This window comes from Orussus abietinus, unplaced genomic scaffold, assembly GCF_000612105.2.
Source record: "Orussus abietinus isolate OABI.00-Male unplaced genomic scaffold, Oabi_2.0 scaffold18, whole genome shotgun sequence".
Taxonomy (NCBI): domain Eukaryota; kingdom Metazoa; phylum Arthropoda; class Insecta; order Hymenoptera; family Orussidae; genus Orussus; species Orussus abietinus.
Genome location: NW_019396011.1, coordinates 1,662,717 through 1,681,747, shown reverse-complemented (window position 1 = coordinate 1,681,747; position 19,031 = coordinate 1,662,717). Strand labels below are relative to the sequence as shown.

At 44.7% G+C, this 19,031-nt stretch overlaps 5 protein-coding genes across 15 annotated transcripts; 2 read left to right on the top strand and 3 right to left on the bottom strand.

The window, feature by feature from the left end:
* Nucleotides 1-266: 266 nt before the first annotated feature.
* Nucleotides 267-4,485, top strand: LOC105700286 (signal recognition particle subunit SRP72). Its single transcript, XM_012425991.1, has 8 exons — nt 267-582; nt 845-962; nt 1,032-1,287; nt 1,353-1,832; nt 1,983-2,345; nt 2,462-2,766; nt 2,855-3,067; nt 3,183-4,485. The coding sequence occupies exons 1-8, from the start codon at nt 483-485 to the stop codon at nt 3,310-3,312; spliced, it is 1,965 nt and encodes a 654-aa protein (XP_012281414.1). The 5' UTR covers nt 267-482; the 3' UTR covers nt 3,313-4,485.
* Nucleotides 3,372-13,615, bottom strand: LOC105700288 (coiled-coil domain-containing protein R3HCC1L). Of its 3 annotated transcripts, XM_012425992.2 has the most exons (9): nt 9,090-9,187; nt 8,785-8,999; nt 7,737-7,886; nt 7,301-7,428; nt 7,122-7,230; nt 6,146-7,022; nt 5,758-5,998; nt 5,207-5,443; nt 3,372-4,892 (listed from the first exon to the last, which is right to left on the bottom strand). In XM_012425992.2, exons 2-9 carry the CDS (start codon nt 8,862-8,864, stop codon nt 4,828-4,830), a joined length of 1,887 nt encoding a protein of 628 aa, XP_012281415.1. In that variant the 5' UTR covers nt 8,865-8,999; nt 9,090-9,187; the 3' UTR covers nt 3,372-4,827. The 3 variants fall into 3 exon arrangements, with proteins under 3 accessions (XP_012281415.1, XP_012281416.1, XP_023290257.1); XM_012425993.2 differs by lacking the exons at nt 8,785-8,999; nt 9,090-9,187 and adding an exon at nt 13,532-13,615 and having other exon boundaries at nt 7,742-7,886; XM_023434489.1 differs by lacking the exon at nt 9,090-9,187 and having other exon boundaries at nt 8,785-9,083.
* Nucleotides 9,520-14,286, top strand: LOC105700284 (biorientation of chromosomes in cell division protein 1-like 1). Of its 2 annotated transcripts, XM_012425983.1 has the most exons (4): nt 9,520-9,783; nt 9,861-12,826; nt 12,962-13,097; nt 14,159-14,286. In XM_012425983.1, exons 1-3 carry the CDS (start codon nt 9,652-9,654, stop codon nt 13,062-13,064), a joined length of 3,201 nt encoding a protein of 1,066 aa, XP_012281406.1. In that variant the 5' UTR covers nt 9,520-9,651; the 3' UTR covers nt 13,065-13,097; nt 14,159-14,286. The 2 variants fall into 2 exon arrangements, with proteins under 2 accessions (XP_012281406.1, XP_012281405.1); XM_012425982.1 differs by lacking the exon at nt 14,159-14,286 and having other exon boundaries at nt 12,962-13,478.
* LOC105700291 (MORN repeat-containing protein 4 homolog) lies at nt 13,842-14,653 on the bottom strand. The gene is made up of 4 exons (XM_012425999.2): nt 14,644-14,653; nt 14,369-14,552; nt 14,173-14,282; nt 13,842-14,099 (listed from the first exon to the last, which is right to left on the bottom strand). Exons 1-4 carry the CDS (start codon nt 14,651-14,653, stop codon nt 13,951-13,953), a joined length of 453 nt encoding a protein of 150 aa, XP_012281422.1. The 3' UTR covers nt 13,842-13,950.
* Nucleotides 14,654-14,951: 298 nt separating this feature from the next.
* LOC105700285 (MMS19 nucleotide excision repair protein homolog) lies at nt 14,952-19,029 on the bottom strand. 8 transcript variants are annotated; one of them, XM_012425990.2, is made up of 10 exons: nt 18,936-19,029; nt 18,434-18,583; nt 18,092-18,330; nt 17,692-18,024; nt 17,018-17,612; nt 16,672-16,953; nt 15,879-16,603; nt 15,549-15,806; nt 15,311-15,475; nt 14,952-15,242 (listed from the first exon to the last, which is right to left on the bottom strand). In XM_012425990.2, the coding sequence occupies exons 2-10, from the start codon at nt 18,528-18,530 to the stop codon at nt 15,048-15,050; spliced, it is 2,889 nt and encodes a 962-aa protein (XP_012281413.1). In that variant the 5' UTR covers nt 18,531-18,583; nt 18,936-19,029; the 3' UTR covers nt 14,952-15,047. The 8 variants fall into 8 exon arrangements, 7 of the variants coding, with proteins under 7 accessions (XP_012281413.1, XP_012281408.1, XP_012281411.1 ...); XM_012425985.2 differs by having other exon boundaries at nt 18,434-18,629; nt 18,936-19,027; XM_012425988.1 differs by lacking the exon at nt 18,936-19,029 and adding an exon at nt 18,685-18,924.
* Nucleotides 19,030-19,031: the final 2 nt, after the last annotated feature.

The window sequence follows — 19,031 nt, the reverse complement described above, 5'->3', positions numbered from 1 at the left end:
ATTCACTCCAAAAACTTGAAAGGAACGGAATTGAAAGGAATTCAAAACTACGAGAATAAGAATAGAAGCAAAGGAATTGAAAAATTTCCTTATCAACCGACCCCCCGGTTGCCTCTTTCTCGTCACCTTAACGGAAAATCCGTAATTATAAGATGATGCAAAAGAAGTACAAGGGTACCTTTTTCAGGTATCTGCGGTCAGATGTCGACCGCTAGAAAACCAGAGGGCAGCACAGGATGCGATCGCGCGACCCTGCCCGTGAGCAATCTCCCAACTCATCTCTGGTTGCTACTCATCTCTGATCTCTGATATACTACTCCTGTAACTCATTTTTTGTGGACAGTGGCGCAACCAAGTGCCTCGGATCGAAACTATTTTGGGTATCACGCATTTTAATCAAAACATGGGTTTCTAGGAGATGTCGAAATTTATCGGTTGAAGGCAGTTGCTGTCGTTGCTGTCAGTTGCAGTCAGTTGGCAATATGGCGACAAAGGAGAGTAACGTGTCCTCTCTTTACGCGGAGTTAAATAAATTGGGCCAAAGTAGCGAATACGAGAGAGCTTTAAAAACGGCCAATAAAAGTATGTCCGATCTTAGTTGCGTTTAACGAGATACGTGTTATATCATTTGGAATGGTTTGGAGTAAGGTTAACTGACGTGTGTAAATATCCGTTTGGTGAGATAACCTCTCACTTCGCTTTACAGTAGGATGAGTATCGAGTGCACGTGTCGCGGATAACTAAATTTAATTATAATATTTCAAACATTTCCAATGGTCGATACGTTGATTAATGGTTAAACATGGAATAGTATAATTAAATGAATCTTTTTGGTTTCATTTAGTTCTTACCATTTCCGAAGAGGAGGAGCCTGCTTTCCATTGTAAAATTGTTTGCTTCATTCAATTGGGGAGATTCAAAGAAGCTCTACAATCGATTTTAAACTTTCCAAAACAATTGGCGTAAGTTATTACGAAGATAACATTTGTTACGTCATTTATTTGAGATACTAAGAAGTTATCGTCTTACAGAAATTTGGTGTTCGAAAAGGCATATGCCCTTTATCGGTTGAATGAAGTAACCGAAGCTCTTAAGGTTGTAGACAGTGTTCAGAATCCTTCTTTAAGAATCAAGGAACTAAAGGCACAGATTTTATACCGACTGGAGAGATACGAGGAGTGCTTCTCTGTTTACCGAGATATTATTAAGAATTCTAATGATGAGTACGAAGATGAAAGAGAAACCAATCTAGCTGCTGTAATTGCTAATTTAGCAGCAGAAGGTTTGGTATGTATTCTTCCTTATAAAATCTAGTCCAAAGAGAAAGAAATTTCAAAATGACTTGTTTGTAGGATTTAGAAGTTCCTACATTAAAAGAAAATACTTACGAGCAAGTGTATAATGCTGCCTGTCAGTTAGTATCTCAGGCCACATGTGAGAGCAAAGAACTTCTCATTGAAGCAGAAAATAAATTGAAAATGGCAGAGAAAATGTGTCGAGAATCATTGGAAGAGGATGAAGTACCTCTTGAAAAGGTGGACGAGGAAATTGCTATCATTAAAGTTCAGCTTGCTTATTGTCTACAGCTGCAAGGAAGAGAGAAAGAAGCTCAAGCTTTGTACTCGGCTGCACTTAAATCATCTCCATCGGATATTGCGTTAAATGCAGTTGCTAATAATAATCTACTTACTCTGAACAAGGATCAAAATATATTTGATAGTAAGAAGAGAATGAAAAGTGCTTTTCAGGAAGGTTTAGAGCACAGGTTGACTTCTAAACAACGGAGAACTATAGCGTACAACCAATGTTTACTTGCTTTATACGTGAATCAGGTACATAGTACTAAAATGTTGTTATTGGTATAATTTATTATTCCCTTGTGAGATTCACCGCTTTAAATTTTCATCCAAAGTGACTGCTTCAGTGTATACCGCATTGGGCTGCTTTTTAAAATTATGACAATTATGTTTGTATTATTTTAGGGTGATCGATGTCAGCAGCTCTGTGATAAACTAGCAACTCAATACCCTGAATTAACATCTGATGCTATGTTTGTGAAAGCTCTGCAAATGAGTAAGGAAGATAAGACGAAAGAGGCAGTAAAAATAATAAACGAGCACGCTTTCGGAGAGCACCAACTACAAATGAAGTTAAATTGTATACAGGTGCTTTTAAATCATGGAGAGCGCCACGAGGCAATTAAAGTCCTGGAAAGCTTGAACGAAAAGGACAAATCACTGCCAGGAATTGTCAGCGCTCTTGTGACCTTTTATATGGCAGAAAATAATCGTCAAAGAGCTTCATCAGTTCTCAAGGATGCTGTAAATTATTATAAAAAGAATAAGGTGCTTTAATTAAGTGTCTAACTTCGAATGTTTTGTTCAAACTGATCTATACAGTTTCATCGATGGAATGATTGCTAACAATGGAAAATAATTAACGTGTAAAACATTTATTTTAGGAAATGGGTGGAAATCTCGAAACACTTTGGAGGCAAGCAGCAGATTTCCATTTGCGCAGTGGTGAAGTCGAAGTTGTTGCTGCTAGTTTGGAGGAATTGCTGCATGCTTCGCCTTCAGATACTAAAATTTTGGCGCAATTGGTTATTGCATATGCCCAATTCGATTCTGCCAGAGCCCAATTATTATCTAAACGATTACCTCCTTTGCACGACCTTGCAGAGACTGTCAATGTGGATGCATTGGAAAGTAGCAACTGGATTATCGGTACTAAAGTTATTAAGCGGAAAGTGGAAGCTTCACCAGGGTAAGTCACATTTTCAGGTTTAAAATTTATAATTAATTCTTGACTACGTACATATTGATGTGTCTTAATGTTTTGTCTTCCTTTTTAGAACCCCAGCAACTGATCTGATCAGGAAGAGGATTAAGAAACGAAAACGGAAAGGGAAACTTCCTAAAACCTATGACCCGAATGTTCCGCCAGACCCTGAAAGATGGTTGCCAAGACATGAACGTAGTGGCTATAGGAAAAAAAGGGATAGGAGAAATAGGGATTCAGCTATGAAAGGAACCCAGGGTGCTGCAACAGGAGCCAGCGACATGTAGTACGTAAAATTATTGCATATCGGTATAAACAGTTTTCGAAAATGAGTTACGATAGCTGAACATTGTCCATGAATAGCCTACTATTAATTATATACGTGACCTTGTCCGTTACAGTGATATTACTAAAATGCAAGCAAAACCATCTCCGAACGTTCGGAATAGTCCGGCAGTTGAATCATCGGGTCCACGACAGCAACAGAGAAAGGTACAACAAAAGAAAAAAAGGAAAGGTGGTAAGTGGTAAATGGAAGAAAAACAGAAGCAGTATCTGGCAGACATAACGAGGCAAAGGAGCAGTACTAATTAAGTATGTAAACAATTTTTAATAATCTTTAAAAGTGAAGGTTGTTTTCGATTGATCACATATCGACGTCTAACATAGAATATAACGTGTCTGTCAAGCAATGATTAGGACCTGGTGATGCAGATTCTCTTGTGTATGTACACTCAATCGATAACAGTTTTACATAAAAAAATACAATTTTTCTTCGGATTTGTTGCGGTATGTACAATATATTTTAGAACTGCTTAACTGCATGGCATAGTGGCCTTCAAGATTTCTTATTAGATTTACTTTTACAAAATGAGCAATGTTATCGCTATGTATCATCATTGCATTAGTTGTTCGGACAGTTTCATCGATCAGTTTATATACAGTGCAATGTTGGGAAGGCGTATCCGCAATAGTTTAACGTAATACATCATTTCACCTTGCATGTCAAACGATGACTAGGACGTTTTACATTAAAACTCATTTAATCCCATCGTCCAACACTAGGAAAGCCGGTAAATCGATAATTGCTCGCGTTTTAAGAAATCATATGGATTCGATAAAAAATTTTTTGTTATGTATCAAGTATGCTGTCAGTCAATTAATTGGGAAACTAACATTTCTTTCTTTTTTTTTTCCTTTAAACGATTTCAAATTATTTCTTCCGGCGACAGGGTACAAATCATGCAAACTAAACGTAGAGCATATAAATGTAGGCAACGATCCGTTACATTCCAATATTCTAATTTTATTGTCTCGAATTGCATCGCACGTCTCGATAAACATGTACGATCCACGACAAAGATGTCCGCTCGAATTACGAAATATGATGTCTACATTATAGAAAAGCCATCGAGTATAAATAAATTCGCATCGAATTGTCCGCGAATCGTCAGATCATGACTCAATATGTTATCCGATGTTCTCAGTCTCACTCCGAAGTCCATTTTTAAGGAAAAAATCCTTACGTAGATTTTATAGAATTTTCATTCCCTCCGATCAAGTCGATGTTTCGCCAATAAAAGTGGCTCCTTAATCCGAGGGATTCGTTAGAGGCACGTGAAGATGTACTTTTCAATGTAAACCAATACGTTATCCTGTAATATTTAGAAATCAATGTTTAAAAGAAAAAAAATAGTTAACGACTCCGTCTGTTTTTATCTTTTTTTTTTTCTTCTTTTTCTTTTACAGTCAATCCAAGGATCAGTCCACGTATAAAATTCTTGGGAAGTATTTACACAAGTGGATATCGATCGAAGTGCACTTACATTTGACGCGTTGTACAAGTTATTCAACGATAGGAACGCGTTACTCTAGTCGACGACGAAGGACGTATCGTTAGCTTAAGGGGATGTGAAAATGGCATCTGACGAGAGTCAATCGTGGGAAAGGGAAAAGTGAAAGCGACTTATTTGACGTAACCGTAGGTGGGGGGAAAAGGAAAAAGAAAGGAAAAGTTGATCCAGTCGTTCAGGTTACAGAAGGGAGCTATTTTTCACCGATGACGCCCTCCCAGGCGTCGTCTCGTTGTTGGTTCGCCAGTCTTTTCTTTTCTGGAAATAATTTTCCCCGGAGATTCGTATTAGCGACAGTTTTTACTCCTCGGCTGGATATCGATGCTTTGAGGGGATGCGAAAGCGGCATCCGAGGGGTACATCCTTAATGAAACTTTTCTCCGAACAGGGTGTGCCGAATCGTTACGAGCTTTGCAAATAAAAGAGAAATTGAAATTCCATTAGTTTCAGAACCTTCCTTGTCCCCTCTATATTTATATAGTTAAGTTTAGAATCGAGTTCGGAGAGATGTTTCATAAGCGAGACGCTCTTCGACGCCGCTTTCGCATCCCCTTAACCGAGGCTGGAGATACCTTTTGCTTCGCGTAAGACAAGCTTCTCGCGTTCCCTCTCTTGCCTGGCAGTAGCTAATTTAACTCCCAAAGCGCCGGTGACCAAACGTCTGGCCAAAGCTGCGCAGGTCTCCGGGCGGCTTCTGTAAGGCTGCAGACATTCGGCGCTTCTTCTGGCTTTCGTTTTACTCGACGCGGTGGCCTCGCTAAGAGGTCGAGTCTTGACGAAGGGGTGATCGATGGCCAACACTTCGGCAGCTGAAAACCATTTTGGGACTTTATACACGTATAATGGCGGACATGAATAACTCCCCTGCAGATACGGCATCGCCTGTGCAGGATGGGAGGGCATTGATGTCTCCCAGTGTACAACGTATGTCTAGCCTATCGTTGCGCGAAAGCAATCGACGTCGATTGAAATAGCCGACAACTTAACGTAAGACATCGACATGGCAGGACGTTAAATGTTTAAAACGTTTAAAACGTAAAGAATTAACTGATAGGCGAGTCAATGCCATCATTGCCGGCGAAAATCGATCGACCGATGTCCGATTTGCTTTTCAAAGACGTACCGATTAGGGGACTGCTGAAGACCCCGAGGCAGTGGGTGTCGTCCACCCATTTGAACTCGAAACCTCCGTTTCTGAAAGGACTGAAGACGGCCGCCAGGTCGCTCGTCTTAAAGTCCGAGGGAAAATCGTAGATTTCCACGACGTGGGCGAAGTCGTCCGTCGAAACCTCGACTGGCCTCGCGTAAGCCTTGTAGTCGTTCTTCGGCTGCTCTATCGTGACCTCTCCGACCGTCGACGTGAGCTAGAAAAGTAGGAAAAAAAAAGAAAAAAGAGGGAGAAATTAAAACCAAATCCGATAAATCGCCGCGCTTTCCGACAAGCCAAGGGTTCCTTTGAAACCGTTCGGGCGATCTAACTCCAACTTAATCGTAGACAGGAAGAGTCGAACCTCTTCGATCAAGGTCGGATCGAGGCAGTCCCCGTTGTCGTCGAACAGGCTGTCCCAGTCGCACTCGTCCCGGTTGACTTTCGAGGCGGGAAACGGCGGGGGGACGGGCTTGCTCTTCTGCCTCTCGACTTTCTTGATTTTCTTTTCCGAGGGCGCGACCGTCGTCGTCAAGGTCGTCCCGTGACCCGGTAGTCGTTCCCGGGTGTCGCTGGGGACGATCAGGACCCCGGTACCGATTTCCAGCCCGTTGATGCTCTCGCGTCCAGGAGACGAGTCCTCCTCGCTCCTCCTCCGATGGTCCGCTGTTCGAGAGGCGGATGAGCTGGCCTCGTCCTTGGAATTTTTCGCGTTATTCAGGACGATCCTGGAGTCGTTCGACAGGCTCTCAACGGTCGTTCGATCTCTTTGGCGAGTCGACGTCTTCCTGGACAAGTTGGAGTCGTTTGCGTCGTTTGACTCGTTCGGCACTCGAGGCCCTTCGACCGTCGACGTCGACCCACCGTTTGCGAGCCTCGGCTCTTGAATACTCTCCCCAGCTGTTGCCGTGGCCTCCTCATCCTTTCCCCCACCTTCTCGGTCGGAAGCGCGGTTTAAATCTGCCTCCACCGATGAAGGATCCCGGAGCGACCCGGAATCCTTTCCCTGGACCTCCTCGATCAACAATGGCGATTCCTTCCGGCTCGATGTCGCGTCCACCGGGGTTCCGGTCCTCTCGTGTCGCGTACTCCTCCTGGAGTCGTCGCCGCGTGTCGTCCGGGAGGAATCCCGCGTAGAAGACGACTCGGTCGGGTCTTGTGTCGTAGGCCCCACTTCCGCGTCCGTGCTTCGACGATGTCTGGGCACGTACACGGCTCGGTCGGGTCTCCTTTGTCGGCTTCTGAAAATCATAAGACGCTTATTGTTTCAATCCAGATAAGCATAAAAAAGTTTCTTGTCTCTTCGTTTAAGCACTCACGGAGTGACAACGGACACTCACTTAATGGACGGGGAAGGTTCCGACGACAAACGCTCGGTTGGGACCTCTTGAAGGATCTTGGTTCTTCGGGCTGGAGGTACGTATATGCCAACGGGTGGTGCAGACCTTGCTAAGACACGGAAAGGAAAAGCGTCGTAAGAAGAAAGTACCCCAAAGGAGGTCCTATCCTGGTTGCTCACCCTGTCGCGTCCGGGAGTGCTCTGGAGAGGGCGACGGAGATCGCCTTCCCTCGACGCCCATTCCGCAGGTTGACGCCGCCTTCGAGGGAATGCTACCTCCACCTGGTACACCATTCGACTCCGGATCTCTAAAGACATGACAAGATTCCGATTTATCCATCTTCTCCTGGTGCGCGCACAGACCGAGAAACGAGGGGTCGTTCATTCGGGAAATCCTGGATTTTAATAATCGAAATCGCGGGGAAATCGTAAGGCCGATAGTTACTTATTGTCGTTTATCGTATGAAATGAAAGGTAATCGGTTCTCAAAGAAGGAAATCGTTTTCACCGATTTCCCAGGGAATAGCCCCTCGTTCTTCCGCGAGATCGGTCCGACCCTTTTGCGAAGGTTTCGGACCAGAAGTACTCCGTGTCCGGGGGACGCGAGAGAGAGCACCTTACGACATCGCTCCTGTAGCAGACAACGGTTCTCCTGCCTTGACCCTGGCCAATTGAGAAGGTGTGCAGCACCTCCGGGAACCTCTCCTGCACGAGCCGGTGGATCAAGAACCGCCTGTAGTTGTTGACCGGAGGGAAGACGAGTGCCCTGAAAGTGGAAAGCTACCTTGAGAGACCCGAAGGGCAGTGAACCAGTGAAACCGACGGGAAGCGGAGCCCGACGTTTTACGTAACGCCACTTTCACTCTTATTGGCTTCCTCGTGGCGAGGCTGCGAGCGCAAATTTAAACGTCGAAAAGTCGAAAGTCCACCTGTGACATTTGCAAAGTCCAACAAATGACAAAAAGGAATACTGTAACGTAGGCACGGCATGTGAATCGCCATGTGCTCCAATTTTAGACAGTTCATTGTATGCTCGTTCGTATTCTCACCGCAGTGGCGCACACCTTAGGTGGGACAAGTAACGACAGATACGATAGATATGCTTTTATTATCCCTTTATTGCTTGCAAACGGTTATAATTACGAGCGTGTCACATGGTAAAGCTTATAACTCGAGTATTCAAATTTACAATCTATGTAATCAGTCCGCACAATGAATCGGGTACATCAAAGAAGTCAACGATTAGGCATGAAAGGTCAAGGTATAAACGGGCGCTTTGAAATCGTACTCTCGTGGCATCGAAAGATAAGCCAGGGTATTGAAATCATTCTAAATCGGTGAGAGTAATGGAGAGAATTGTTTGCCTTTGCTTTATGATTAGCTTCGCTGGGGTGAATGCGTGCTCTGCCACTTTTGCATTTTGATCTATCGAGGGAAACGACGAAGCTTTACCGATCGAGCAATGGTCAAATGCATCTTTAACGGATAAGTTGGCTATTGACCAAGTGTTTTCCTAACGTCTTCCAGGAGGATGACGTTTTGATGGTGCGGAGGAAAAGATAGGGCCTAATTTTAGAAAAATTAGCGATTAGCGATGGATAGATTGTCACGTTATTAGCGTGGAAACGGGAGCAAGTAATCGTGATAAGGCTCGATCTAAGTACCTTTTGCGTTTCTTGTCGGCCGCGAATTGTATCACGTCGTACTCCACGTCCTCGGAGAAGAGACTGTCTTGCAGGTTCATCTATTGGCCTCTCCACTTCTGGCACGGAAAGAAACAGCGAAGGGTAGATAGATCGAATTTAACGGCCGAGCCACGTAACTCCCGCATTCCACTCGAGGAATGCTGGCCGAGTATCTTCATTAAAAAATGTCTAAACTAAAACAATTCGCAATAGTCACCACGAATCACTGTCGTGCTGGACACTGTGTTACGTAAACTCAGTATTTAACTTTTACATGCTCTTACACGAAGGATAAATCTTCGAGAGAATCTGCAAATATCCTGCTACGTCGGAAGACCAGGTTGTCTCTCTCGCACCTTCACATCTAACGAATGCGACGAAGACGCCATTATGAGAGGCAGGGTCGCGCGATCGCATCCTGTGCCGCCCTCTGGTTTCGTACGTTACTTACGTTGGCGGCTTACGTGCTCGTGATGGTAATACCATGCAGCTGTTGACAGTGGTGGCTTACCTACGCTTACCGACCCTGCTCGCTTTTAATGATAAGAGAAGACACTCGTGGCGTCCTCTTTGCCTTTACCCTTCGCGCAGTAGGTTCCTTTCAGAAAATGTACATGATTTCTTGCAATGTCCGGAAGGTCACAGAATACACCAGAGGTTGCCGTACTTGATGCATTTATAAAAAAACAGTGTAAAGCAGAGTAGAGTGGCCACGAATGGCAGCGCGCTCGGAGTAAGAGTTGGAATGTGTTAGGTGAAAATATCCGATATTGAGGAGCCCTTGCAGTTAAACCAAAGGAATATGTCGTTGCTCCGTACAGCTTGGTCTATTTACACCGATTAAAGATGGAAATCGGCTTGAGCAATACGCTGTTAGCTGGAGACCCGCGTCTCATTGATCACATAGTAGGCGAAGTTAAGTCACAAGGAATCTTCGATCAATTTCGAAAAGAATGCATCGCCGACGTCGATACAAAGGTATATTGCGTCTGTATATTGTTACATTAGAGATTCAGAGGAACATAATTTAATGCATTCATGATTCTTGGTTGTAGCCGGCATATCAGAATTTACGAACCAGAGTGGAAGGTTCCGTGAACACGTTCCTTGCAAAACAGATATGGAAGTCAGACTTGAACAAAAATCAACTGAGAGAAACCTTGCGCAAGCATATAAACGATGCGCCGTACTTAGATGCCGGCGTCGAACGCATAGTGGACCAAGTAGTAAATCCAAAGGTTTATTCCTCCTTTATGCCACACATCGAAGACGTCGTTTACAAATTTTTGGGAATCGAAAGGCCAAAACCTCGCGACAAAGTAACAGCCTGTGGTTTAAAGGATCTACTGCCCAAAGACCTGGATCCTGTTTCTCCGGAATCGGACAGGAACAGCTTAAGAGATGTCTCCCTGGAATCCGTTGACGTCGAGAACGGTACCGACAAATACGAAGAATGCTCATCGAATAACGAACAAGCTTTGGAAGCAAACTCTAATAATGCCGAGAACGAGACAGACAACGCCGTTGAAAATGGGCAAATCGACTACGAAGAAAAATCATCCGGTGTATCGCAAAGAGTCACGGTTGAGAATATTTGTCACGTCGTTTTAAATAACTCCGGAAAAACGGATGACAAGGCGGACGAAGAAGAAGAAGACAGTCCAATGTTCGAGCCAATCGACATAATGAATCTCAACGAATCCAACGTATCCAACGACTCGCATTTATCCGGAATATCGGAATTAACCAGCCACAGATCGAGAAGTCCAGATTATTCCAACGAACTTTCACGGGACAACTTTGACTTCAGCAACCACGATTCCCAACTTAGTAAAGTGTCGTCCGATTCCCGATTGTCGATCGTTACAGACTTCGGTTCCTCGAATCAGGCGTCGACGCCTCTACCCGAGGGACCGAAGGAAGACAACAGGGATAAACCGGAAACAAAGTGCAACAAAGACAATCTGAAGGCGATCGGAGAATGTGAAACGTGGAGAGGTAAGGAGAACAAGACTATTATAGATTGTAACAAATTGGAAACGAAAGAGAGCAAGGATGCCAAGAGTACAAGGAGCAACTTATCGTCGAAGGAAAACTCGCGAGACGCCACCGACGCGGGAAATAAATACAGGTATGAACAAAAGGAGAGAACTAAAGACGGTGACTCGTCCAGGTCGAAAAGTAGCAAGGAAAGGTCCGACTCCAGGAGTTTCAAAGAGGACAGAGATCACAGAAGAAGACACAGCCAGACGAGCAGGACCGACAAATCCAAAGACAGGAGCAAAGACAGGAGCAAAGACAGGACCGACCGATTCGGCGACGCGTTGGAGAAAGTTCGCGACTCCGGCGAAAAGACGAAGGACGCCTCGGGAAAAAATAAGGAGGAGCGTCCTAGAGAGACGGAGAAAAGGGAGAGCGGCAGCAAAGAGCCCAAAGACTTGAAAGACATCTACAAAGAGAAGATCAGAGAACTGAGGGAAAAGAAGGAACTAACCGAGAAGGAGAGGCTAACGAAAGACGGGAGAGACCCGAAGAGAGGCAAGGAATCGAAGGATCGAGACAGAGGGGATTCCTGGAAGGAAAGAAAGGACCCTAAGAGGGACTCGAAGGACTCGTCGTCGAGAGGCTACACCTCCAATCGACACGAGAACCGATCCACGAAAAGTGGATCCGACTCCAAGGAAGGGAAGAGCGAATCCAAGGACAGGGGTAAGCGAAGCGACCGGCACTCGTCTCGAGACGGCAAAGGTAGAAACGGCTCCAGGTCGGACCTCCTCCAGGAGAGGTCGGAGGGGAAGAGGACGTCGAGAAGCGAAAAGGAGGACCAGAAGAGAGACTCGGAGACCCTCTCGGAGAAGTCGAGCGGGAAGAGGGAGTCGAAGGTGGACTCCCAGTTCCGAGGAAGCGAGAAGCCGGAGTCCAGGAGCGGTCGCGAACGAGGGAGAGACCGGTCGGCCAAGGACGCGGGGAGAGGCGAGGAGAAGAAGCGCCGGGAGGAAGAGGACGAGAGGAAGTCGAAGAAGACGAAGGACGACCATTCGAACTGGAGGAGGGACTCGAGCGACCGGAGGTCAACGGACCGGGACGGGTCGAGCGGCTCCGCGGGCGGCAGGAGTTCCTACGAGGGCGCGCCCGAGTCCGGGGCGTCCGGAGGTGGGAGGCCCTCCCACGAGGAGGGATCCTCTGGATCCGGAGCCCTTGGCGGAGGCGGAGGTCGTTCGAGCGGTGACGCGGGACCGAGCTCCACCGTCCCGGGAACTCGCGGGCCGAGTCCGGAGGACGTCCGGACCGTGCCGGACGAGGAGCGCGTGCAGATCATAGAGATCCCCGACGAGGAGTACGACCAGCCCTATCCGGACAAGCACGCGAATCTGACACCGGAGGAGACGGCGATCGTCATCCTGGACGGGCCGACGGAGGGGTGGTCCTTGGCACCGACGGGGATGTCCACGGCGCCGTCCCCCGCGCCCGCGGAGGGGGAACGAGCCCTCTCGAGGCCGGCGTCGCCCGGGAACCGGGAGAACCCGGATAATCCTGAGAATCCGGAGGATCGAGAGAATCGAGAGGACCGGGAGGACTGCCTCTACCTCGAGGAGGACGACGGTCGGGCGTCGAGGTTCTCGAGATTCGTCGAGTCCCTGGAGCGGGGCGAGGGCGGGAGCTTGGAACAGATGATAGAGAGTCTGGGGGGCCGGGTGGTGTCGCCTCAACCCCGAAGCATGGCGCCGCCCTTGCCGAGGAGGAGACCGGCCAGTCCCCCGCAGGCCCGCGTCGTCCCCGGCGAGCCGGCCGAGGAGGATGACGCTCGCGAGACGGCGGCTCCCGCCGACGACGAGGGTGGCCTGCCCCTGGTCAAGAGGCGAAAAGTCGGCCGGCCCAAGAAGCAGAGGTCCAACCCGAACGTCGCTTCTCCCCAGACTCTGCAGAACGGGGAGAGCTTCGTGATGCCCTTGAGCCCGGAGAGCGACGTCTCGGCCTCCAGCGAGAAGGTTCCTGCGAATCCCCTCAAGGAAGAGAAGAGGTATCGCGACTTTTCCTCATAACCTCGCCCTTAAAAAACCGCTTTCGATGCCGATCGAACCCTGTCCAGTAGGATCGGGTATATCCGGCGTCGCGCGATCCAGAGACGACTCTAACTCCGATTCGATCCTTCCAGCAAGCAGCGGAAAGCACAGAGATACTCGAGCGACGACCTTTACAAGCCTAGGCCGCTGTTCTCGAGCTCATCTAGGAGATGCAGAAGACCCAACCTGGGATAATCAGGCGAATCTAGTATTACGTCGTGTTAAATTGTACATACCTTTGTATATATTAGTTAATACCACTCGTTAAATTAATTCCCCATCGCGCGGATCGATCCTCCATAAGATGCCGTGTACTTGTAAGCAGGGTTGGGTAGGTATAATACGTCACGTAATATACCTCAATTTTTTTTACGTGTATATTACAACGTATTGTACGTCCCGAATTTTCAACGCGAGCGCAAAGTATATTACACCCTCTTATTTCTAAATAGAAAATTATGAATCCAGGTAGAAATTTGATATTAAAGTGTTAAGTTGAAGGAACTTTGAACGCAAACACCGGGTTATTTATTCCTTAAAAATAATGACGCGTTTACGTATAAGTTAAAGGACATTTATAACCTGGTGAATACATGTATCATGCATCTGCGGCTTCGGCCATATTTTAACCTATTGCGTTATATATATATCGCGTCGATTACCTGGACGGTTACTCGAGATATAATTGTAAATTGATAGTCCGGATCCGAATTTGGTCGTACAGACAGAGGTACAGAGGACCTCGATCCGCCATGTTGAATTTTTGTACAGAAACTAGCCACCCTAACCTCAGTCGGTACGCCAGTTGAATCGAGAGTGGCGCCATCTACCGGAAACCTCGTAGCCCCGCTTACGCGCGGTTTTAAAAAATTCCCCAAACAAAATTATGAATCAAATCGCCTAGAAAAGTGTCTGAACTACCCATAGTATTCTTAATAATCGGGAAAGTTGCATCATCCAGAGAAACGATCGTCGATTGAAATCTCTTTATTCGGAGCCTACCAATTCTTACACACCGGAGAATCACTCCGAGTTGAAATTCCACAAGGGCGAGATTCGTTATGCGGGGACCTCGGGTTGATTAACTGCACTGGGTGCGAGCCATCATCGATATCTTTTGCGATTTCTGCACGATGTCGGGACAGCGTCTACGACGCACCAGCCGACAATCCTGGAAGAAGCCTTCGTTCCTCGGGAAACCGTGGGAACCGTCCGCATAGGTCACCAGGCCTGCACCGAGCGCAATTAATTAAAACATATTATCTAATATCTGGATAATTATTTTACAGGGAACTTAACGAACCAAGGCCCCACACTCGGCCACCGCGGAATTCTCCTTCGAACTTCATCCCGTCAGCTCGCCAGAAAACTCCATGACCGTGGAACCATCCTTGCATGAATTCACCCTCGTACCTGCAATGACGTCGAGGATACAGAAAAGTACGTCACACGTCCATCGTTATTTTACTTAGTACTAATCATGTATTGTAGAACCTCACTTGGCACCGTCTGGGAACACTATGACACCGAGTCCTGAGCATAATCCATTTTGGAATCCACCGTCGTAACGAGTTCCGTCAGGCAGAGCTAAGGAACCAGCTCCATGTTTCAGCCCTCGTCCGTTCCAGTCGCCGACGTATCTCGTTCCATCCTCGTACTTGTACGCTCCGTTTTTAGCGACTCCTGGAATGAAGTTTAAACCCAGTCCACTAGTATCACCAAGAAATCCTCGATTCCCAAATATTGGAGATCGCGAGGTACGGAAGAACCTTACCGTCACCCATGTCTTCGGCGCACTGGTGGCGATCCCGGCTTTCAAGTTTAAATCCAATTACGGTAATCAATGCGTTATTTGATTATCGATGAGTGCCGCAGTATTACGTGAGGCATAAACGGCGGAAATTCATCTTACGCATGGCAGAGAAGCATACAGACCCTTGTTAATAAAATTCTGTACACGGGAAAAATCACAACCTTGATATTTAGGCTCGGGAACCGAGGTGTAAGTTTACCTCAAGGACGGACAATTTTATTCCTGCTAGATTGAAAGAGCTTGTCAAATTGTGACTTTGGTTCGATTAATTAAATGGAATTACTGTTTCTCCCTTTTATTGTGTTGGTGGTACTGGGTCGAACAGTACATAGGCGAGTCGCTTAAAAAACGTAATAAAATAGAAATTATTTAGAGCCTCTGATAGAACCAACCAAGAACCAGCGCGTTCTGGCTCTAACAGCGACCTTTCTAACTAATCTTTTTCGATCGTCGATTGTTTCTTGTAACTTCTCTAGTACGTCTGGTTTGTAAACGATGATCACGCTGGTTGGATATGTACAATAACTCGTTAAGCACTCTAAAGCTGCCATCCTAACGTTCTGAAGTGGAAAGAACATTAAGTGAGCTTGTGAATAATCATGGCTATGTCAATTATTTCAATACTAACCATTTCTTTGTAGGTGGAGAGATTCAACAATTTTGGAATAAAATTTTGTACTTGGTCGGCGAAGATCTCGTTATTAGTATCCAGCAACAGTTTCAAGGCAATCAGAGTCGACAGAACTAACTGGGTATTATGTAAATTAAGAGATTCCTGAAGGAGTGAGACTAGCTGGAAGTAATGAGGAATATTTTAGGAAGACTTTAATGATAAGGATCATCTAGGCAATTATAGGATAACTCACCTCGTTCAAGTACATGAAAAGCAATTCGGTGGGCACTTCTTCTAACAAATGCGTTACAGCTATTAAATAATTTTCTCTAGAGTCGGATGTAAAGAGGTGTCTTGCTTGAACTAGGTTTTGAAATATCCTCTGCTTGAAGAAGATCCTAATCGTACAGAAGTTTTCCTCCGTTAAGGAATCTTCTTGTCTATTTGTTAATATTTGGAATTCTTTTGCAGCATCTAAACCAACTTTAGAGTGTTTAAGGATACTGATATGCTGGAAAAAAATTAATCATTTTGATATACCATGTAACGAGTGCAACGATATGTGTATCGGTTTGTTACTTACATAGTTCAATAAGTCTTGAGAAATTCGACTCCCCTTCATAATTAATGCTTTTGTCAGCCAGACGTGTAAAGTAGCAGCAGCTTTTGTAACTTCGATACTGGCATCGCTGTTGTTTAAGATTTCCATGATTCGCTCTCTCAAACGGTTTAACAGTTTTTCAATGTGTTCATCTTCGGCCATTTTGTTAATAAGTACAGAAATCAATTTACAAGCAGTATTTTTACAGTCGACATCGCTGCTTTCGATGGCTAAATTACACAAGTTATTCAGCAACTCGTCAATCTTTGGTACAATTACATTTGGCCGCAAGGGTGTTATTATCCCTTCTAGTAAAATGACACTGCTTTCTAATGAACGTTTATTTACAAGGGTGCCATACTTATTTAAAACTGCCTGCTGGGATTCGATATCAAGTCGTCTTACAATCGATCGACAAATCTTTGAAATTAAGTGCAACCTTTCATAAGTGTCACCGCTCTCCGAAAGGAGTAGCCTTTCGATAACATTGCAATTATCATGGAGATATTTGTTAATGTCGAAATGACCTCCATTTTTCTCAGCAACTAATCTGCACAGGCAAGACAATGCTGTAAGGCCCAGTTCGACATCACGCGCAGCTGTAGCAGCAACAATTTTTGGAAGAACTTCATGTCCTATTTCTGGTACTTTAGCAACGATAGAAAGTGCTTTCAACCTGCGTGTCAGTATTGGCACCGTTATGTCTTCTAAGATAAAAAAAGTCTATTAAACAGACATCGATCGGTAGAGATTACATTAATCAGTGTCAACTCACCGACATCAATGGACAGTTTTTCAGTCACGACATTTAAAACTTCACCTGGGTACAATGTAGCAAATGCCAAGAGACACGAGCAACATACTGTTTCCACCTCGTTACTGGTAAAATCAATTTTTTTACAAATGACTTCATATAAAGTTGCACGATGTACATCGTTTAAATAAGATTTTTGTGCAATCAGACCCTGTAATACCTTTGACTGCAATTCTTCAGCCTCAGTATTTAACTCATTTAGATAGAGTAACGGTAAATCTGTCCAAGCCAATTCTGGAACACCTTCAAAATAATAATGTAAGTAGTTAATGTGATCAAGTGTAAAGTAAACTTATTGTTAACTCACTTTTGATAGAAAATCCGAAAGCATCAGAAATTCTTATGAAATTATTTATAGTTTCCATTATGATAGTTTTATCAACAAAAGATGTTTTCGTTGAGTATTGTCCAAGGCATAATGGAATAATGCTTCGAAGCACTTGTACGCACGCTTCTTTGTTTGTATTAGCTATAATTTCCAGTATTTTTTCTGCAGGCCAAAAGAGGCTTAATTGCACATCACACAGAGATGATTTTGTATCCGTCAAGATCTTCTCGATAAATTCTTCTCTGTCTAAATCGGTACTAGATAAAGTCTCGACGATTTTTCCTAGAGCTTTCAGACTGGCATTCTTTAACTCCAAATCATTTCCGGGCATGATTTCTCTTCTAATGAGTGGCCACAATTCATCCAAGTGGGGTTGACACCCTTTTGCTCCAAATGTAGAAACTCCATTGCTCAGCAATGTCAAAGAATCTAATTTGGCTGTCTTCAATGCTGAGTTTAACTTATCGATTACAAGAGGTAAGCAAAATTCTGCAAATTCTGGAATCGCATAGAGGCATGGAGCCAGTGCTTCGGCAAGCCTATCACGGGTGATGTCACGACCTTCGTTTCCAGACTGAAAAATTGTCACATTAGGTTAAATTTTCATTTTTGTAAGAACAATGTGTAGAAACTTAATTACAAGTGTTAATTACGGAATTGAAGTCAACGGGAAAATAGCAGGCGATGACTTCAAATAACTCTTCTGTCAGCTGACCAATGGGAAATTCTTTTGCAAAGATTGGAATTATATTAAAAAGTAACATGAGATTTCTAGGATCACGTTCTCCATCGATGAAACTTATGAAACCATAAATAAATTCTGTTCCCATAGCTTTCAAGCTGTCGCCTCTCTTCTGAATCAGAGTTTTAAACAAGAGGTATACATTTCTTCGGTCTTGCTTTATCTGAGATTGACACTGTACATGTTGAAACAAGGCAGTAAGTAAACCATGAGGTGCATTTTGTGGGAGGCAACTCATTTGTACCTGCAATATTACAATTAATTTGTAATTATTAATTTACTATTTTGATATGCAACATAAATGAACGTACAATTGATAGAACTCCTTGAAACACAGCAGGCAGAATATTATGGTGATCCTTCATTCTATCGCAATAAAATAACGTTATAAATTCCAGTTCAGATTCATTAAAAAAATCTGTAGGCAAAAGACCTAATGTAGTAGAAAGAATTCTGACTCCCTTCTCTCGTAAGTTGACATCCTTATTTGTCAGAAAATGTTCCAGCTCGTTGACAACAGCAAGGAATTTAATACGCCCTTCTTGAATATCTACAAGAATAGGAAATTAATAAATGTATATCAACTACTAACAAACTGCTGTTCTAAATCTGGAAAGCAGGTATCGATAAATAAAGTAAATAACAAGGCTAACCCAATGCAATGCTTTGACATTTTGCGAGTACTGCATTATCATCTTCCATGGTCGAGAACACATCTTTGGGAAATAACTCACTGGTGGGTGATGCCATTACAACAGGTGTATGATGTTATGTTTGTCTCCTTATCAGACCCTGCTCGAGCCCTGATTAGGATGTCCAAAATGAATCAAGATTAATCTCCCTATAAATCTGTAGAATAAATGTCATTAAGAAAAATCAAGGAGATGAATACAACATGACTGACAATTAAATCCGGCGTAAAAAAAAATCCGTGTACCCAGCTACTCCACGTGACTTTTGGAGTTTAACCCTTTGCGACCTCACATGTGTGCAAACAAATTACCCGAAACTGCGAAACCGGCACAAATGCGTTGGCAAATGCACCGACGTTGCACCGCAGGTGCGTCGTACGTGTATATGTACACTACGTGCAAACTCATGTACACACGTGTACACAGAAGAAAAACATGAAAATATTACTCCGATATTACGCACGCAGTAGGAAGGACGTCACGCGCCGATACGCAAAAGCGCAGTGGCGCCATCTTGGATTACACGAGTGGCGTTGAGAGAGGTTAGGATCCTAGCGCC

Excerpts from the sequence above, each read along its gene's own strand:
- LOC105700286 (XM_012425991.1), top strand. The coding sequence starts at position 483 with ATGGCGACAAAGGAGAGTAACGTGTCCTCTCTTTACGCGGAGTTAAAT. Across the intron at positions 963-1,031 it reads AACTTTCCAAAACAATTGGC|AAATTTGGTGTTCGAAAAGG; the intron begins GTAAGTTATTAC and ends ATCGTCTTACAG. Across the intron at positions 2,346-2,461 it reads ATTATTATAAAAAGAATAAG|GAAATGGGTGGAAATCTCGA; the intron begins GTGCTTTAATTA and ends CATTTATTTTAG.
- LOC105700291 (XM_012425999.2), bottom strand. Across the intron at positions 14,283-14,368 it reads GTGTTCCCAGACGGTGCCAA|GTACGAGGGTGAATTCATGC; the intron begins GTGAGGTTCTAC and ends ACGTCATTGCAG. Across the intron at positions 14,100-14,172 it reads TGGCCGAGTGTGGGGCCTTG|GCCTGGTGACCTATGCGGAC; the intron begins GTTCGTTAAGTT and ends CGCTCGGTGCAG.
- LOC105700285 (XM_012425990.2), bottom strand. The coding sequence starts at position 18,530 with ATGGCATCACCCACCAGTGAGTTATTTCCCAAAGATGTGTTCTCGACC. Across the intron at positions 16,604-16,671 it reads AAAACTGTCCATTGATGTCG|AAGACATAACGGTGCCAATA; the intron begins GTGAGTTGACAC and ends TTTTTATCTTAG. Across the intron at positions 15,243-15,310 it reads TCTCCACCTACAAAGAAATG|AACGTTAGGATGGCAGCTTT; the intron begins GTTAGTATTGAA and ends TTTCCACTTCAG.
- LOC105700288 (XM_012425992.2), bottom strand. The coding sequence starts at position 8,864 with ATGAACCTGCAAGACAGTCTCTTCTCCGAGGACGTGGAGTACGACGTG. Across the intron at positions 5,999-6,145 it reads ATCCGACCTTGATCGAAGAG|CTCACGTCGACGGTCGGAGA; the intron begins GTTCGACTCTTC and ends CTACTTTTCTAG. Across the intron at positions 5,444-5,757 it reads CTTCAGCAGTCCCCTAATCG|CTGCCGAAGTGTTGGCCATC; the intron begins GTACGTCTTTGA and ends AATGGTTTTCAG.
- LOC105700284 (XM_012425983.1), top strand. The coding sequence starts at position 9,652 with ATGGAAATCGGCTTGAGCAATACGCTGTTAGCTGGAGACCCGCGTCTC. Across the intron at positions 9,784-9,860 it reads TCGCCGACGTCGATACAAAG|CCGGCATATCAGAATTTACG; the intron begins GTATATTGCGTC and ends TCTTGGTTGTAG. Across the intron at positions 12,827-12,961 it reads CCCCTCAAGGAAGAGAAGAG|CAAGCAGCGGAAAGCACAGA; the intron begins GTATCGCGACTT and ends CGATCCTTCCAG.